General features: G+C 38.1%; 3 protein-coding genes across 9 annotated transcripts; 2 read left to right on the top strand and 1 right to left on the bottom strand.

Annotated features, from left to right (window-relative positions):
- The first annotated feature begins 2409 nt into the window (after positions 1-2409).
- On the top strand, positions 2410-4623 carry LOC140793301 (uncharacterized). 2 transcript variants are annotated; one of them, XM_073144701.1, is made up of 2 exons: positions 2410-2726; positions 3928-4623. In XM_073144701.1, the coding sequence occupies exons 1-2, from the start codon at positions 2445-2447 to the stop codon at positions 4423-4425; spliced, it is 780 nt and encodes a 259-aa protein (XP_073000802.1). In that variant the 5' UTR covers positions 2410-2444; the 3' UTR covers positions 4426-4623. The 2 variants fall into 2 exon arrangements, with proteins under 2 accessions (XP_073000802.1, XP_073000800.1); XM_073144699.1 differs by having other exon boundaries at positions 3925-4623.
- Positions 4484-12722, bottom strand: LOC140793303 (endoribonuclease Dicer homolog 3b-like). Of its 6 annotated transcripts, none has more exons than XM_073144704.1 (8): positions 12373-12722; positions 12084-12270; positions 11882-11941; positions 10846-10980; positions 6007-6114; positions 5633-5869; positions 5210-5300; positions 4484-4735 (listed from the first exon to the last, which is right to left on the bottom strand). In XM_073144704.1, the coding sequence occupies exons 1-4, from the start codon at positions 12420-12422 to the stop codon at positions 10921-10923; spliced, it is 357 nt and encodes a 118-aa protein (XP_073000805.1). In that variant the 5' UTR covers positions 12423-12722; the 3' UTR covers positions 4484-4735; positions 5210-5300; positions 5633-5869; positions 6007-6114; positions 10846-10920. The 6 variants fall into 6 exon arrangements, 5 of the variants coding, with proteins under 5 accessions (XP_073000805.1, XP_073000808.1, XP_073000806.1 ...); XM_073144705.1 differs by lacking the exon at positions 4484-4735 and adding an exon at positions 4759-5001; XM_073144707.1 differs by lacking the exon at positions 5633-5869.
- Positions 12723-13912: 1190 nt separating this feature from the next.
- Positions 13913-15098, top strand: LOC140793302 (ATP-dependent Clp protease proteolytic subunit 2, mitochondrial). The gene has a single exon (XM_073144702.1). The coding sequence runs from the start codon at positions 14087-14089 to the stop codon at positions 14843-14845; it is 759 nt and encodes a 252-aa protein (XP_073000803.1). The 5' UTR covers positions 13913-14086; the 3' UTR covers positions 14846-15098.
- The last annotated feature ends 1198 nt before the right edge of the window (positions 15099-16296 follow it).

Here is a 16296-nt window from a genome sequence, read left to right as displayed (position 1 = left end):
TATCACACATAGACCAGCTATGTTATCCCAAAAGAGAATCATGGCCCCCTCCTTAATTTTAAAATCTTTCTTTACTAATTATACTATACTATAAATTAATGTAAATATTTTTATTAGTATCACTATTTGGGCCCTTCTTAATCAAAAATTTCTTCGGAATATTGTTCTGTTCCATAAAAAATATATATTAGAAATCGCTCCATATAGTATAAATATAGTGCACATCTTATATTCTTACTCAGCCCCCTCAATAAATCCTAGCTAAGCTCTTGATATCACATGCATGTATATTTTAATCGTTGTTTGTATCGTAAGATTGAGAGAAACATTACAATTGAATGGTGGATAGGCCTAATGAGATTTAAGTTGACTCAGTGTTTTGCTGATCAAATGCTCTTCAATTCTTTACCATTAAATCACGCAAGCAAGATCGAGATTCAATAACTTCACACTCCTGATCGCAAAATCAACATATATAATACAATGTTAAGCTACCAACTCACCTAAAACCTTAACTTTTAGGTGAGCTAGTAATTGAATCCATAGTCACCTGTTTTGGCTCTAGTGTTGCTTGTCAATCTTCCAGGTTCCATAATTTTCCGAGTCTGACGTGAGAAATATATATAGTTATCTCTCATCCATATCTTCTCCTCACTTAATTTGCCTTTATGAGAATATATATATATAGTTCAAAACTTTTAGCTATACACTTACGTGGGCAGTGGCCTTCAATGAACGAGATAAGCTCGAGAATAGTTAGCGATTCGAAATAGTAATATTAACATGGAAGTTTTTTTTAAAAAAAAATTAACAATTAATTTAACTGGAAGAAGAAAAAAGAAGAAGAAGCGTATGGACATATTAAACATATGTGCGTTTATTAATATGAGTAGTCCTATGCATTATTCAATCGACTTTGTTTCTTTTTGATGGCCTCTTAGTGTTGACTTAATAAATGAGCATAAGTTTATATTTTAAATAACAGAATTCAGAGTCACTCATCAAGTACTCTAAAAGTTTAAAGTATTAAAAAAACATTAGTCTTTTATTTTTATATTCAAACACTTGATCATTCGATCATCATTGCTGACGCTTATCTATTTTAATTTCTGTTGAAGATTATGCCCACTTACAGCAAGGCATCACCCAATCATCTTATGTACATGTTAAGAAGATCATGCATGCATATTGATGATAGCTTGTTGCTTTATTCTTGAAGGTATTATATATAAAGTTGGATTTTCTTGCTACGAAGTGAATTTGACTCAAATAAAGATAGATATATAGGTACCATGAATAATACCATATATATTTATTAATGGGGTGTTGGAATCTGAAGGTGTCTTTATCCCCAAGGCACCTAGAAGAAGTCATTTATGAGCTCTGAAGGCCGACAGTTGCATAGAAAATAATGTGAAGAACTTTATGTAATCATAAGTTTGAAAAGATCAGAGATGAGTATCAAATAAAAGATTATAGGATAGTTTTTTAATAAAATATTCTTAATACGTATGTTGTCACAGATGTTTGTCTATTGAAGGAAGTTGCAATGTTTATTAACCCATGTATATCTCTTGCAGACTTTAATATAGTTATGTGGATATATTTACCATTTAATCTCTTGTTTAGAAATGGCCATCTTTTATCATCCAGATTAGTTTCTTTTATGATATCGGAATTCCTTGCTTATAGGCTTAATTAAGGGTAGGTTAAAGATTAATGCCTTGTTTTCTTAGATTTCATTTCTTGGATTCTGATTATTTTCCTCCTCCCAATTGAATGCATTATTTAACTTATTTCTTGTTCCAGTTTCTGCTGAACATGATAATCTAATTCATTACTGCGCTTAATGTTCCAATGATCTAAAACTAAATTACTATTTTCCATCATAATAATTTTATTACAACAAGGATAAGTAAATAAATAAATTCATTGACAAATAGTTGAGAGTTGTAATTGAGATAGCGTTGTAGACAAAATGAAACACTAATTATTATATACATGAGACGTGTGGGAGGATTTTTCCCAGCAAATATATATCCTGATTTCCTAATTGATTAAAAATCTTATCGTCATAGCAGAGAGCAACCAAGTAATCCATTTCTCGACATATTTGCATCTCAATTTTAAAGCAAATGTTTCGATACCACTTCTTAAAGTTATATATTAAGGTCTTAAGGCAAATTATATATTCCGAAAGCTCAAGGTGGTTTCAGGAAAAATAATGGAACACGACCAAAGACTTGTAACGAGAATAGATACAAGAAAGCGAAAGGTGGGAATGTGGGATCCAATTCCTCATCAGTCGTACCATCGTACGTGTATCGAAGTATAATACTTGTCAAAGAAGAAAGTTAAAAAGGCTTCAATTTCATCTCCTCCCCCACTTCTTTTCTTCCCCATTCTCTCTCTCTCTCTCTCTCTCTCTCTCTCTCTCTAATACTATGTCGATCAAAGATGCTACAATCACAAACCCAAAAGAAAGAAAGAGGAAGGGGAATCCTTTTCTCTCTTCCTGCTTTCGGGGCTCGCCGGTCTTCGATCCCGATATCTCGGAATTACCGGCGGCTGCCGTCGGTGAAAGGAAGGGCAAGGGAAAGTCGTCTTGGTTCTCGTGGTCGCGATTCAGAAGGAAGAAGAAGATCGTTGCTGTCGACGCTGCAACTGATACGTCATCGGCGGCTAAGGATTCAGCGTCAAAGTGTCCGTTCAAGAAGCCATCAAAGGTTCGTTACCTCTTAATTTTTAAAAAATAAAATAAAATAAATAATTTAAAAATTATTCTAACCTAAAATGCTACGTGAGATAGATAGATAGATAGATTGATAGTGCATTTATAGAGAGGCCTGTGATAGGGTCCAGGTTGGCAGCGGTAGGAGGATATATAGGATTTTGTCCGCAGCCTTCTTGCAACGGAATCTTTTTGATGTACTCGCACGAATCTTGAGGAAGATCGTTGTCCCGTACTTACCGTAGATCCCTAGTTCGTTATCAAAGTGATGGGTTGGTCATTGGTGGGGATAAAAGGAGGGGAAGTTAACTAACGTTATATTGTTATACATCGTGGGAGAAGTACTGGAAGTGGACGAAGTCTACACCTGGAGGTTGCTTCATCGCCTCCACGTCGTAGTTTCTGTGGGTCCCACACGTAGCCAGTCGCCGTAGATTTTATCCGATGACGTGGCGTTGTACTTCCCCCTCGTCTTTATCTCAACCATAATTTTCCTCTGAAAAACATATTAACATCATTGTGGGGGTTATAAATACATATTTTGATAAAATCTCAGCTGGGGGTTGAGATATTGAGTAGAATTTTTTCCCCGCAGGAATAGTTTTGAAAAAGAATTTTAGGACGGAAGTTTTCCAGCTGATTTTTTAAAAATAAAATAAAATTGGGCATATGAAATTGAGGAGTATTAGTTAAAACCGGTCGAAACTAGTAACATATTTAAGCTGTGGTTATGTTTGTTTCCTAATGTCACATCGTCAAAACTTTTAAGATTTAGCCTTTAAATCTCGTGCATTATTAGTCACGCAATTGGAAATTTATATTAGATTTTGATGGGTGATTGCTTGTGTGTCAATGCCATATTGCCATCTTGTATCCTCTCCTTACATAGGTCATTTATTTATTTGTTTATTTTTGCAACTGGCATAGGTAATCATTGTCCTCTTCTTATAATTCCCAAATATAAGCATGTGAACATCCTTCAATTCGTAAATGGAATTTAACTTGCAACATGGCTAAATATCGCTACAATGGGCCATTGGGCTCCTGTTTTTCTTTTTCTTTTTTAGACGGGAATATTTAGAAGAACACCCTATATTTTGATAATTTTGAGATAATTTCTAAAGATTTCAAGTGTGATTCCATTTCATAGTTTTTTTTAAAGATGTGGAGAAATGACTTATTTCCTACTTTAGCAGGCTCGAAACAGCAGAAGTCCTAGCAAAACTCAACAGCTAAACACGGAAGAATCCCAACCTCAAGCAGATATTTCTGAGCAGCAGTTTCCATCATCAACGATACCCACTAATTCAAACACCAGAGCTGAACCGCCCCAACCAAGCTCCAATCCTGATCCGATCCAGATCAGGAACTCAACAGATCAATCGAGCTTACCTAGACGCATCACCCGTCACGTGAACCATCATATAGTCCGAACCGGTCGAGTCGAACCAGTTGTCGGGCTATGGATCATGGCTACAACTTTGGGTGTCTTGGTCTTCTTTGGTCGGGCAAGCGCAGTGGTCTTCCTCTCCTCATGCTCGTACATTCTACCACTCGTCAGGGTGACGGCAGCAAAGAACGGTGGGCGTAGAATGAATTTGAAAGGAGTTGATTTGAACTCGGAGCACAAGAAGAGGGTGATAATGGAAGGATTGCCAGAGAGGAAGGGGCAAAGACCTTCCCGCGGTTTTTAGCATTTGTTTAGCATGAATATCATTGATATTCTTTTATTTATGTATAAAGAATGAAATAGATTGTAAATTGGCATTGAGATTGAAATAAATCCAATGCTGCAGACTAATACTCTCCCAACAACTACACGTCTACACTGTTTCCTTACAACATTGATATTGATATGTTCTTCCGATTGAGGAAGTGGGCAGCTATCATAACTCGTGTTTATAACACTATATCCTTGTGCAAGTGAAGATTGTATAATTTGAATAATGTTGCACTATTGACCTATAATTTGCCTCAAATGTGCAGCTCCAGAGATCCAGGAGTCTGTGATGAAGATGGATAAAATTTGTAAGAGGAAAAAAAGATAAAAGAAAAAGACAAATACCCTGATGCTTTATACGTCTACAGCAAGTTAATATGAAAAGGAAAGAGGTTTCCAAGTCGATCAGAAGTTGGACCAGAATAATTGGGATTTTCTCATTTAGCACCACGCTTTATGGGTTTATTGCAATTTACACCGACTTTTAACTATTTTTGATTTGACCTCTGTATTTTTCAAGCCAAACAGCAGAATCACTCTCGAGCTAGTCCTATATTTTTCATTAAATCACCAAAAAGTATTATTAGCAGAGTCTACATCAAATTTAATAAAATGCAAGGGTCAATAAGAAATAGTAAAAAGTGTAGGATGTAAATCATAATAGAATAGGCACATAGTGTGAAATGAAAAAGGTTCCTAGAAATTCCGGTACAAACAGTGCAACTAGATGAGGACATCAAAGGGCAAGAAAGACATACTCGGCAGTTGAGGATATATTCCTGTGGGCCCATCTCTGACTGGAGAAACTGTTGACTGAAGCCATGCTCATCCAATTTTAATGGATATGACCTGAACCAAATACAAAGAAAAAAATTACTGAGACAGGAAAAAGTGGCTTCTGATCTTAATAAAGCATTAGAATAGTATAAATCCACATCTAGATAGTACATGGAAGAGCCTTCACACGGAAGCAACTAATTTTCTCTTTTAGGTTTAACGATTAAATCTACCACTGAGGATCAACAATTACATTCATTGATTTAGTATGACTCCCAGTTAATCCTTTCTCAAGAAAAGAGGACCTTGCATAAATCAATGGTCTATATAGGTTGGGATGTTCTGTATCAGACAGTAAAGGGAAGAGAAATTAGAAATTTCCAAGTAGGCTTCAATTTGTGTACCTTCAGCTTGAAATGTAATTCCCCTTGTAAGGATTTGCTATGGCTCATTAAGTATACACACTCAAGCTTTTGAAGTTCAAGAAGCATGACGAGAGCTGCTGAATCTTGTGATCTCTTCTTGTCGGTTCTTTGTTTGTCTGTTAATGTGATGACCTTGGAATCGGGAATATGTGTTTAATAGTTTATGCAAAGCTATTAAAATTTGGTGTCGTTACCCCATCCATTACAAGTAGTGTTCTGTTGCAATAGCCAAATGCAAAAGGGAAAAATATCTCTGTAGTTAACAGATTTTATTTGTGAGGTTAACCAAGGCACAACTAAATCTCGATACCTTCTACGCAGAGAGAGAGAGAGATAATACTAGGTACACATACCTGAACCTTTGTTCTAAAAACAACTTCGGCATTGGCCACTGCAACATCTTGCAAAGCTGAAATAGAGCAGTTCAGGGGGGCTCCCTTCTCCATTCTAAGCATGAGTAACTGGTAATGCAAAATAAAATAAGTACACAGTGCAAGAAAAGGATGCCATATTAGGTTCTGAGCTCTTATTTGACACATGTTCAAATATCTTAGTTCAGAATCTCTTGTATACATAATGTTTTGACTCAAACTTACAGAAACTTGCACTCAGCTCCTATTTTTATCACACATCATATAATCAGAATAGATCCTTAGTAATATAATATTCATATGACAGTCCGAAGATTTAGACCAGCTGATGAAAACAAAAAGATCAGTATGGAAACTGAGATCAGCAGCAGATTCTTATGTCCCAAACATATGAGTGTCTAATATGTAAATAATTTGGACATTTTCTGCCATTTAGTTCTATCGAACCTCAAAGTCTTCTTAACCAGGTCCTTTTCGGTTTTCCTCTCCTTTGCAAAATGTTCACCAATATTAAGCCACCCCTAGTGGGTCTCTCCACGTTTACTCAACACCTAATAGGTGAACCAACAGATTCACCAATATTAAGCCACCCCTAGTGGGTCTCTCCACGTTTACTCAACACTTAATAGGTGAACCAACGGAGTTTTGCACCGCCCGTAGATATAGGCACATCACCGAACCACATAAATTTCGCCTCTCGCTTTCTTCTTTGTGGATTACTTACATTAGGAGTTCTTGTTAGTGGTTAGATTGGTTGATAGCTATTACTCTACCATTAGCATCTTATTCGTGTTTACCTCAATTTGGTGTTGCTATTATCCATTGCTATTCCTTTTGAAATGTGTTGTGGGTGTTTTAGGATCGTTTTCACTTCCCTCTGCTCTATCTAAATTTGCACAAGTGGTATCAAAACCAAAGGTTCAAACTTAGGTTTTTGAATTTGGGGATAGCATCGAATTTGGTGATTTAATTTGCAAAATGTCAAAATCATTCAAATTGAGAAAAATTGTGTCAAATACAAAATTTGAGATAAAGAAGTTTGATGGCACAAACAATTTTAAAAAATGTGGCAATGTGAAATAATTAACATCTTATTTCAATAAAAAAAATAGGCATTATCTTGGAGGAGAATTGTAACACCCCAAAAATTTAAAAAAGGGGGGGGGGGGGAGGGGAGGGGGAGACCCGCGCTGAGCGCGTGCGTGCGTCCCAGCGCCCCTGCCACCCCCTGTCCTCCTCCCCTTCTTCTTCTTCTTCTCTTGCCGTGCACGCCACCCAGCCTCGACCCCCTCAGTAAACCTTTTTTTCCATTGTTGATGTTGTTGTTTCTCTTTCTTCCCTGCACTCACCCCCTCGGCCGCTGTGCCTTACCCGATCGCGTGGCTACGCCGTCGACCTCAATGGTGGCCGCGTCTCTCTCTCCTCGATTTCCTCCTCTCTTTTCCCTCCCCTTCCCTCCGGCTAGCCACCCACCCCGGGTGAAGGCCGCGGGCCGCCGACCTCGAGGAAAGCCTGTCGGCGACGTGGGCCACCGGCAGCGTCGGGTTCTTTTCTCCCCCCTTCTGCCTCCTTCCCTTGGAAGGGAATGGTGTGCGAGGGTGGGGGTTAAGGGTTGTTTAACCCCCACCCACGCCCTTATTGGGATACGGCTTAGACCGCAGCCTACGGGGCTTGCTGTGGTCTAAACCATAGCCCATAGGAATAAATAGGATGCGATTTAGACCGCAGCCCATGAAGCCTTGAGCTTGTTGGGCTGCGGTCCTGTGGGCTGCAGTTTGGACCGCAACCCACGAACTATTTCCTCCCTTGCCTATTGAGTTGAGCTTGAGCCTAACCCAACACCCCAACTTAGCCCATTTGGAGTCATTTGGACCCTATAGCCCCATTTATTTATTCCACCTGATTAATTAGCCTAACCACTCCCCCAAAGATAAATTATTATCACTTAAATAGTGTGAATTTTAGGATGACATAGAACTCACCTTAGGAGACCCTGATTAATTAGCCTAACCACTCCCCCAAAGATAAATTATTATCACTTAAATAGTGTGAATTTTAGGATGACATAGAACTCACCTTAGGAGACCCTTGACTCATGTATATGCCTAAACCTAAATTCTCTAATAAGATAATTAATTCTATTAATTCGCTAACATTTTGCATGGCTTTACCTGCGTGAATTAATAGGATCAACACTGCGTGAGGAGGATTTTGGGATTCTGGAGGAGCCGGCTAGCTGAGGAGAACTAGAGTACTGTGGAATCCCCACCAGACGAGTAGAGTTCATACATGAAACACCCAAACCTCTAAATACACGTGTATACCGAGTGGGTAAATTCCCCTACCCGGCACATCACGTGACCTGTTAGTAATAGGTTTCCACAAGGCACATATAGATTCATACCACAAATAGTCTCAAACTAATATGAGTCCGGATATAAGTTCCACAAGCCACAACAAGCCTTCAAGATACACATCCAAAATATAACTCTAATATCCAAAATACAAGCCAATCATAACACCCTCGCAGAGGCTCAATACAACTAATAGAAACAGTCATTACTGAAATAAAGACAGCTACTCTTCGCTACCCGCACCTACTTCCTCTAGCTCTGAAATGATGTCACCAAGAGGTGGTGAGCACACAGCTCAGGAAGTAGAATCCATACAATCTATACCAATGAAATCACAGATGCATATCCAATGCACACCTATAATTGCTAGCAATAACAATACGTTTGTTTAAATGACTTATCATGAGTTATTAAATCAATGCAATTAATAAAAACTACACGTCACTATCTTGGAACATGCCAACTCCTAATCATATCAGGATAAGTCCACACATGTATAAAGCCTGATGCATTTGCATATCCAATTGCAAATGTTGTACATGCTCTTTTTAGGTCCTACTGTAGATAAGAATGTCTTTAAAAAAAATACAAGAATAAATTTTTGGAGGACCAACCTGAATATATCATTCATCAAGGCCTAAAAAAATGATCGATGCATTCATCAAGCCAAATGGCATCACCAAGTTCTCATAATGTTCGTCGTGCGTCCATAATGTGATATTGGCACATCACTGGTGACCAATCTAATCTGATAATAACTCATTTAAGGTCCAATTTAGTGCAAAACATTGCTCCCCAAAACTCATCCAGAAGCTCATCGATCACCAAAATTGGGTATTGATCTTTCAACATAATGTCGTTCAAAGCTCGGTAATCTACATAAAAATTTTTGCCACAACCTATCTTTTTTCTTAACTAACAGTACAAGTGATGAATAGGAGCTTGTACTTGGTTCAATAATACTTTTCTCTGACACTCCCGGACAATCCACTAAATCTTTTGATAGTGAGGATGATGATGTAGTCGCACATTTGTTGGCTCCACCCTAGGTGTGCTCAAAATACAATAATCATTAGCCCTTGCTAAGGGTAGACGCTTCATATCCAAGAACACTTATTAGACCTCCAACAGTCTCTCCAATTGTCATATACACTCCACTAGGTCTAATCGCCCAACTCGGATTTTTAGATATTCCATGCTATTGTTAGCTGCTGAATTGAACTCTCCTCCATCATCATCATCGAAAACACCCCTACTCCCTGAATCATCATCTTCTACAATGTGTCCACTCTTCCCATCCTAAGGTATGTCCCACATCACCTTGCAATTGATACTTTTTCCTAACTAGTCAAACTTCCATAATCAAAAGTGACCGTCCTAGACTCTGCAACCACTGCACTTGTAATATAATATTAAAGCCTTATAGTTCCAAAAGATACATATCGATGAGAAAGTAATAGTCATGCAGTCTAACCTCTACATCACGACAAATTTCTTGCAATCTACTGATTCTCATCAGCCACCAATACTAAAAACAATGTACCAAGCTCTATATTATCCCGAAGCCATCAAATGACGAATTGCTCACAAAATAATGCATGCTTCCATTTTTAACAACCAACACCGACACTAGCCTTCCTTTCAAGGATCCTGCAATTCACAGAGTACGCAACATCACACAATCAGGTAAAGTATGCAAGATGATCTCCAGTGATTCCATCGCATCATCTAGGGTTGCTTCAACCATCTCTTCATTTGTTGCGTCATGGAAGTCTAATTCAGCCACCAACACGAATAGTTTTTATAACTTGTGCAACCCAAAACCCAACATGGCAGCCCGAGTCCCTAAGACACATTTATAACTTGCAGACTTGCAGTACTATTGTCTTCCATATATTTCCACTGTTTCCAAACTTCTGTGAGCTTGAAGGATAAATGAACCAGCTAAACATGGTAATCCAGATTAGATAGAGAAAAATTATGATCTACTGTAGATGGGAAACAGTTAAGGTATGGAGCAGATGGATAAAAGTTCGATTTTCTCAAATGGCATTATTTATATACCATGGTTAGTTGATCCTGCACTTAATAACCTTTGCAAAAAGTACTCAAGGGACAAACTACAAGAATTAAAACAAAGAAACAAAGGAGCATGTAATTTTTATTAAAAAATATCAAAGAAAAGGAAAATATATAGGACTTTTTTAGCAATTGGAGAAGCAATCATTCCAAAGATGGTTGGCTTCCATCAAGACCGATGGTAAAATTCCTAAATAAAGATAAGGAAAAAGAACATACCAAAATAAGCAATGAAATTATCCAAAGTATACATTCTTATTTATCATGCATACTTGTGCAAGTTACTGTAGTATAGAGAAATTTTCATGCAATACAAAAGGAGAGTTTTATGTCCCAATTAATTGGATCAACCAAGAAACTTAAATTTGGTATATAAAATTCTGCAAACCTTCATTATCCTGGTATATGGATGATCTCCACAGGCACTATGGCACTCGTCAAATATCACCAAGCGCACCATGTCTTAAGTCATAAAAGCATGGCTCAGAGCATCCAATAATATTTGGGGTGTCATAACCACAATCTGTACCATAAAGCTGCCGATTAGACTTCATAAAAGAGTTCACCTCTTGTAACTTAAGTAGAAAAAAATGATAACTTAAGTAGAAAAAAATGACGTGTGCAGAAATGGCACTTATGTTCCTCTATAGAATAGCTGCAACAATGGAGTACATCATGGAAGCAGAAAAATAAATGAGAAAGAAATAAAAAGTAGTTAACATAAACTTGTGTGGAAAAGTCTGACATTTAGCTATAACAGAGAAAAGTAGACAATAGCAAACCAGAAAGGAAGATTATCTAAAAAGTAAAATCAACAGAAAGAAAAAACAAAACCATATTTTCTTGATGTGTTTGCCAGACCTAGAAGGTAGACAATTTCAAAGTAGACACTTTCATTACACTGGAGATTATAACGAAGATACGAAAGCAAGGATCACGTGCATGGATGTGTCGACTGTCACAAATAGGCAGATACCAAATTAGTGAGATACAAATGATTGGCTTGGTGAAAAGTTGCAAATGTTGGTTTGCTAAATGAATGAGCAGCTTGATATCACCAACTATATTAGCTGGCTTTCACATATAGTAGAAATGTTATCTGATAGGACAAAAGATCAGTACTTGATGCCATCATACCTCTTCAGACTAGCTATTTTGACCATAGGATAAATGAAAGTGAATAAAGGTGATCTCAGCATTCAACACCATACAGATTGAATTAACAACAGCAGTACTAACACAATAAGCATGATATGAGGTGCGAATTCAACAACTAAGGGTAAAAATAAAATGAAAAAATAAATCAGAACTTCGCAAATAAAGATAACCATCAAAAACAAGTTGACATCTAAGAGATGATACTAGAACAGAAGCACACGATGATAACATCTCATTATAAAAGTAATGGAAAAGGAAAGTGATACTTCTCTGCTACTGATTTCCTTCTCCCAGGACTCAGGATTCAGGACTCCACACGCCAATTCCTGCAGCACCGTTGTATTGGCCAACAATAAAATCTTAATAATCTCTAATCACTTCATATTGCTGCACCAAATATGCGCAATAAGTACGACCACTAAACACCCTTAACATCAAAGAAACACTAAGGCAGGATAATCGCTTCACCTGATTGACAAGGTGAACAGTTGACGCAAGGAAAACAATGAGCATACTTTTCCCGCTCTCTCTCTCTCTCAAACTATTTCGGATCTCCTTCATTAGCATCACCGCGATCATCGTCTTCCCTGCCCCTGTTTCCAACACCACGATCGTATTCCACTGCATCGCACCTTTGAATACCTCAACCTGATAGCTGGAAGGCATCAAGAGTACACATTTCAAGAACCGATCTCATTGCTCGACAAAGAGATATAGAATCATAGAGGTACCACGGCCGTAAAGATCAAGAAAAGACCTTCTTGGCTCAAAGTCCTTGGGTTTCCGACGAGGCGGTGGACGCTCCATCTGCGATTCTTTGTTCGTCCATGAGGGATCGAGAGGTACAGATCTGTTAGGGTTCTTGGAAGCGGTTTCTTGGGATGCAACGATGGTTGGATGGAGGAGAGCGAGGTAGGGAAGGCATGAATGGGAGAAGGACGTGAATGAGAGGACATGAATTCCATTGGTAGAAAAGAGATGGGAAAGAACGAGAAGCGTGTAAGGGTTTCGGTTTAGCCCTCGAAGGAGAAGGACGATGAGTCGACGAAACTGGAGGAAATAAGTGCAGAGAGAGAGAGAGAGAGAGAGAGAGAGAGAGAGAGAGAGAGAGAGAGAGAGAGAGAGAGAGAGAGAGAGAGAGAGAGCATGGAAGACTGGAAGTTGTGTGTCGTTTGGGCGGGCCTTTTGTAAATAGACCTTAATGACCTGTATGTGAGGTTGACTGAAAATACCCATTAATAAATTTAGAGTTTTTGACTATTTTAAATCTGTCCCTAATTTTTTTTATACTTCTAAATTCCAATTCAGGTCAAAACTTAAATATGTGATTCAATGTGTTTAAAAATTGCTCATCCAATTAGTCATTTTCAAATATACATAACTAATCTAGTGAGCAATTTATATATATTTTTTAAATCCTCAAAAAAATGTCAATGTGTAAGAGAAATTTATAAGGGTTAGTAACTTATACTTGAATCGCTCAATCTAAATATAATTTATATAAAATTTCTTTCTAAAATTTAGCCTTATTTTTAAAAACTTTTATATAAAATTTATTGATTCACTTAACCACTTATATTTGAAAGTTAGTTAGCAGTTTCTAAACACTCATAATCTTATATTTAAATTTTAAAATATACTAAACACATAAAATAAATTTTTTAGAAAGATAATTTTGGGTTAATTATATTTTAACCCCTCAACTATCACTTCGCTCCTTTTAAGAAAAAAAAATAGACACATATTTATCGTGTGTTATCTAATTATATTATAAAGTTCACTCCATTAAAAATTTTGTTAGAAAAAATATTTAAAATTGTATATATTGGTTGGCCTTCAATCCTCGGTGCCTCTATCAGTTCTACAATGCTTTGCTTCTGGTTAGGTAGATAAAAATGTACTTACTTTCTCTTTCTTTTTTCTTAGAAGTACAAAAAATTTAAAGAAGATCAATTTAAAATTTAATAGTTAAAAAGTTATCATAGTAGTCATTAAAGGAGAAGATGAAAGGAATACACTGTCATTTTGATTCATCAAACTTAAGTTAGTAAAAAATTTATGATTATTTCCATTGAAACTTTAATGAAATAAGAGTATTTTTTTTTCTATAGGGTGAAAGTAATAAAGAACATAGCAACTAAAACATTTTAGAATACCATAATTACAGCTATATATTTTCTAAAATAGCATAATCGTTATTTAATTCTTTTGACTCTTTCAAAATTATCATTATATATTTATGTAATTTTCTTAGCAAATAAATGTTAAAGTTAACTAATACATTCAAACAACTAAGTTACTCTTTTTTATCTCAAAGCTAGAGAGCATCGGTCACGAAACTAGACCGGTTCACTACCCGGATACCTTCTCCTCTCCTCCTCAAATCCCTTACCTCCAAGGCTCCATCTCCTCCTCCTCTCTTTCCCAAAACCCTAAACCCTAACTCTAAGCTTTCTTCCTCCTCTTCTGCTATGTGGTGTCGCCGGTTTGCTAGATTCCCCAATGCCTTCTTCTCCGCTTCCTCCTCCTCCTCTGTCCCAATCGCATTCCAGCACCACCGCCGCAACTACGGCCTGATTCCGATGGTGATTGAGCACACATCCCGCGGAGAGCGCGCCTACGACATCTTCTCCCGCCTCCTCAAAGAGCGGATCGTCTGCATCAACGGCCCCATCTCCGACGACACCTCCTCGGTGGTCGTGGCGCAGCTCCTATTCCTCGAGTCCGAGAACCCGTCCAAGCCCATCCACCTCTACATCAACTCCCCTGGCGGCGCCGTCACCTCCGGCCTCGCCATCTACGACACGATGCAGTACATCCGTTCCCCCGTCACCACCCTCTGCATCGGCCAGGCCGCATCCATGGGTTCGCTGCTCCTCACTGCCGGCGCGCCGGGGGAGCGACGGGCGCTGCCCAACGCCCGCGTCATGATCCACCAGCCGTCCGGCGGGGTCTCGGGGCAGGCTGCCGACGTGGCCATCCATGCCAAGGAGATTCTCAAGGTCCGAGAAAGGCTCAACGCGATCTACGCGAAGCACACCGGGCAGCCGATCCAGCGCATCGAGCAAAGCATGGACCGCGACATGTTCATGTCGCCCGAGGAGGCAAAGGAGTTCGGGCTCGTCGACGAGGTCATCGAACACCGGCCCATGGCGCTTGTTGCCGATGTGGTTGATGTCTCGCCTGGTGGAGACGGTAAGGGAAAGGAAGAGGTTCCTGTTCCTGTATGATTCCCTTGGATATCTATTCTATTAGTATCTAAATCGAAGGTTAATTAGATGAGGTCCGTAAAATTCTGATGATTTTGCTTCGATTTAAAAGGCAGGTATGTTGAATCCACTCCATGCCTGGATTATTTTTGGTTGGATTGCTTATGGTTATTTATGAATACATTGCTGTCGAAAGTTGACATTTTTATCCAACAGCTGGATGCTGAATTTGGTCATATTGGTGAAATAAAAGTGTTAGGAGTCCTTATATGCACAGCTTATTCTTCCTTATTATGTGCTCATACATTAGCTAATTTGATAAACACTTAGGCTATAACTGCGTCTAAGAGGGTAATTTCGTACTGTGAGAAGTCTGTTTTCCATCCCTCAACTTAGATATGAACCTAGGAGTCTTGGATCTGAGTCATTTAGACCAGGCTTATTATAGGTTGAATTCATAATCTCTTTTAATCTAGAGAATAAGCCCTGACCGAAATATTGATATAACAGAGGTCAGTATGCATAAATAGGACAAGATCTCTCTGTCTCAAGATCTCCTTTTAAGCTTTAAGGTATTTTCAATTTGGTTTAGTGATATACAGTTTTCACATATTGATATTTAAGGAAGAAAGAGAAAATATCATGTGACATCAAGATTGAACTCGTATCCCTGCCCTTTGAAATTGATTTGATGACTACCACATACAATCCATGAAGTTTATAATTGCAGACTAGTGATAAATCTTAAGACTGCACTAATTTAGGCAACGGTTGTGGTGAACGGTCTCACTACTTCAGAGAACTTGTTCTCAACTTTGTTGTTATGCTCCTTTTGTCATCTCAGGTTATTCTTTATGGAGAGTTCGGACAATTTTGTTAGACGTTCAAATGGTTCTCCTTGATGGAGGTTTGAAGCTTTTATTGGTTCGGCGATGAATTTTTATCTTGTGAGAAATTAAAGGTTTAGCTTGTCGAGCCCATGAAATTGAAGTTCTTTTGTCTGATAGGCATGATTCTATTCGACTTTAATTTCATCTCCATGAGTTGCAACATTTCAGTAGGTGTAAAGCTTTTTACCTAATGGAGAAATTAAAGGTTTAGTTGCAACATTGAAGTTCTTTTGTCTGAGGTTTATCTTGTCGAGCCCATGAAATTGAAGTCCCAAGTGATGAGTATCAGCTCTTTAGACTACAATGAGATGTATGGTCATCTAGTTGCTTAATTGTATCCAAATTTTGGTCAATTTAGTTGCACAATTATGTTCACTTTAGTAGTTTAGTGGTATGGCATGGTCAGCTTTCTTTGTAACATTAGTAGCTACACATTGCCTGCAAATATCATACTCAGAAGCATTGAATAGCAGTTCAGCTGTGGGACATGTAATTTAACTAATATGTGCTTCTTCCTTGTAAGCATCCTGAATGCTTATTGTTGATCCAATTATGTAGTCAACTTATCACTTGGGACTTATT

Source organism: Typha latifolia, chromosome 8 (assembly GCF_019914945.1).
Source record: "Typha latifolia isolate L0001 chromosome 8, TyphaL0001v2, whole genome shotgun sequence".
Taxonomy (NCBI): domain Eukaryota; kingdom Viridiplantae; phylum Streptophyta; class Magnoliopsida; order Poales; family Typhaceae; genus Typha; species Typha latifolia.
This window is presented reverse-complemented; position numbering and strand designations above follow the sequence as displayed.

Excerpts from the sequence above, each read along its gene's own strand:
- LOC140793301 (XM_073144699.1), top strand. The coding sequence starts at position 2,445 with ATGTCGATCAAAGATGCTACAATCACAAACCCAAAAGAAAGAAAGAGG. Across the intron at positions 2,727-3,924 it reads CGTTCAAGAAGCCATCAAAG|CAGGCTCGAAACAGCAGAAG; the intron begins GTTCGTTACCTC and ends TTCCTACTTTAG.
- LOC140793303 (XM_073144704.1), bottom strand. The coding sequence starts at position 12,422 with ATGGAGCGTCCACCGCCTCGTCGGAAACCCAAGGACTTTGAGCCAAGA. Across the intron at positions 12,271-12,372 it reads AAGGACTTTGAGCCAAGAAG|CTATCAGGTTGAGGTATTCA; the intron begins GTCTTTTCTTGA and ends GATGCCTTCCAG. Across the intron at positions 10,981-11,881 it reads AGGAAATCAGTAGCAGAGAA|ATTGTGGTTATGACACCCCA; the intron begins GTATCACTTTCC and ends TTTATGGTACAG.
- LOC140793302 (XM_073144702.1), top strand. The coding sequence starts at position 14,087 with ATGTGGTGTCGCCGGTTTGCTAGATTCCCCAATGCCTTCTTCTCCGCT.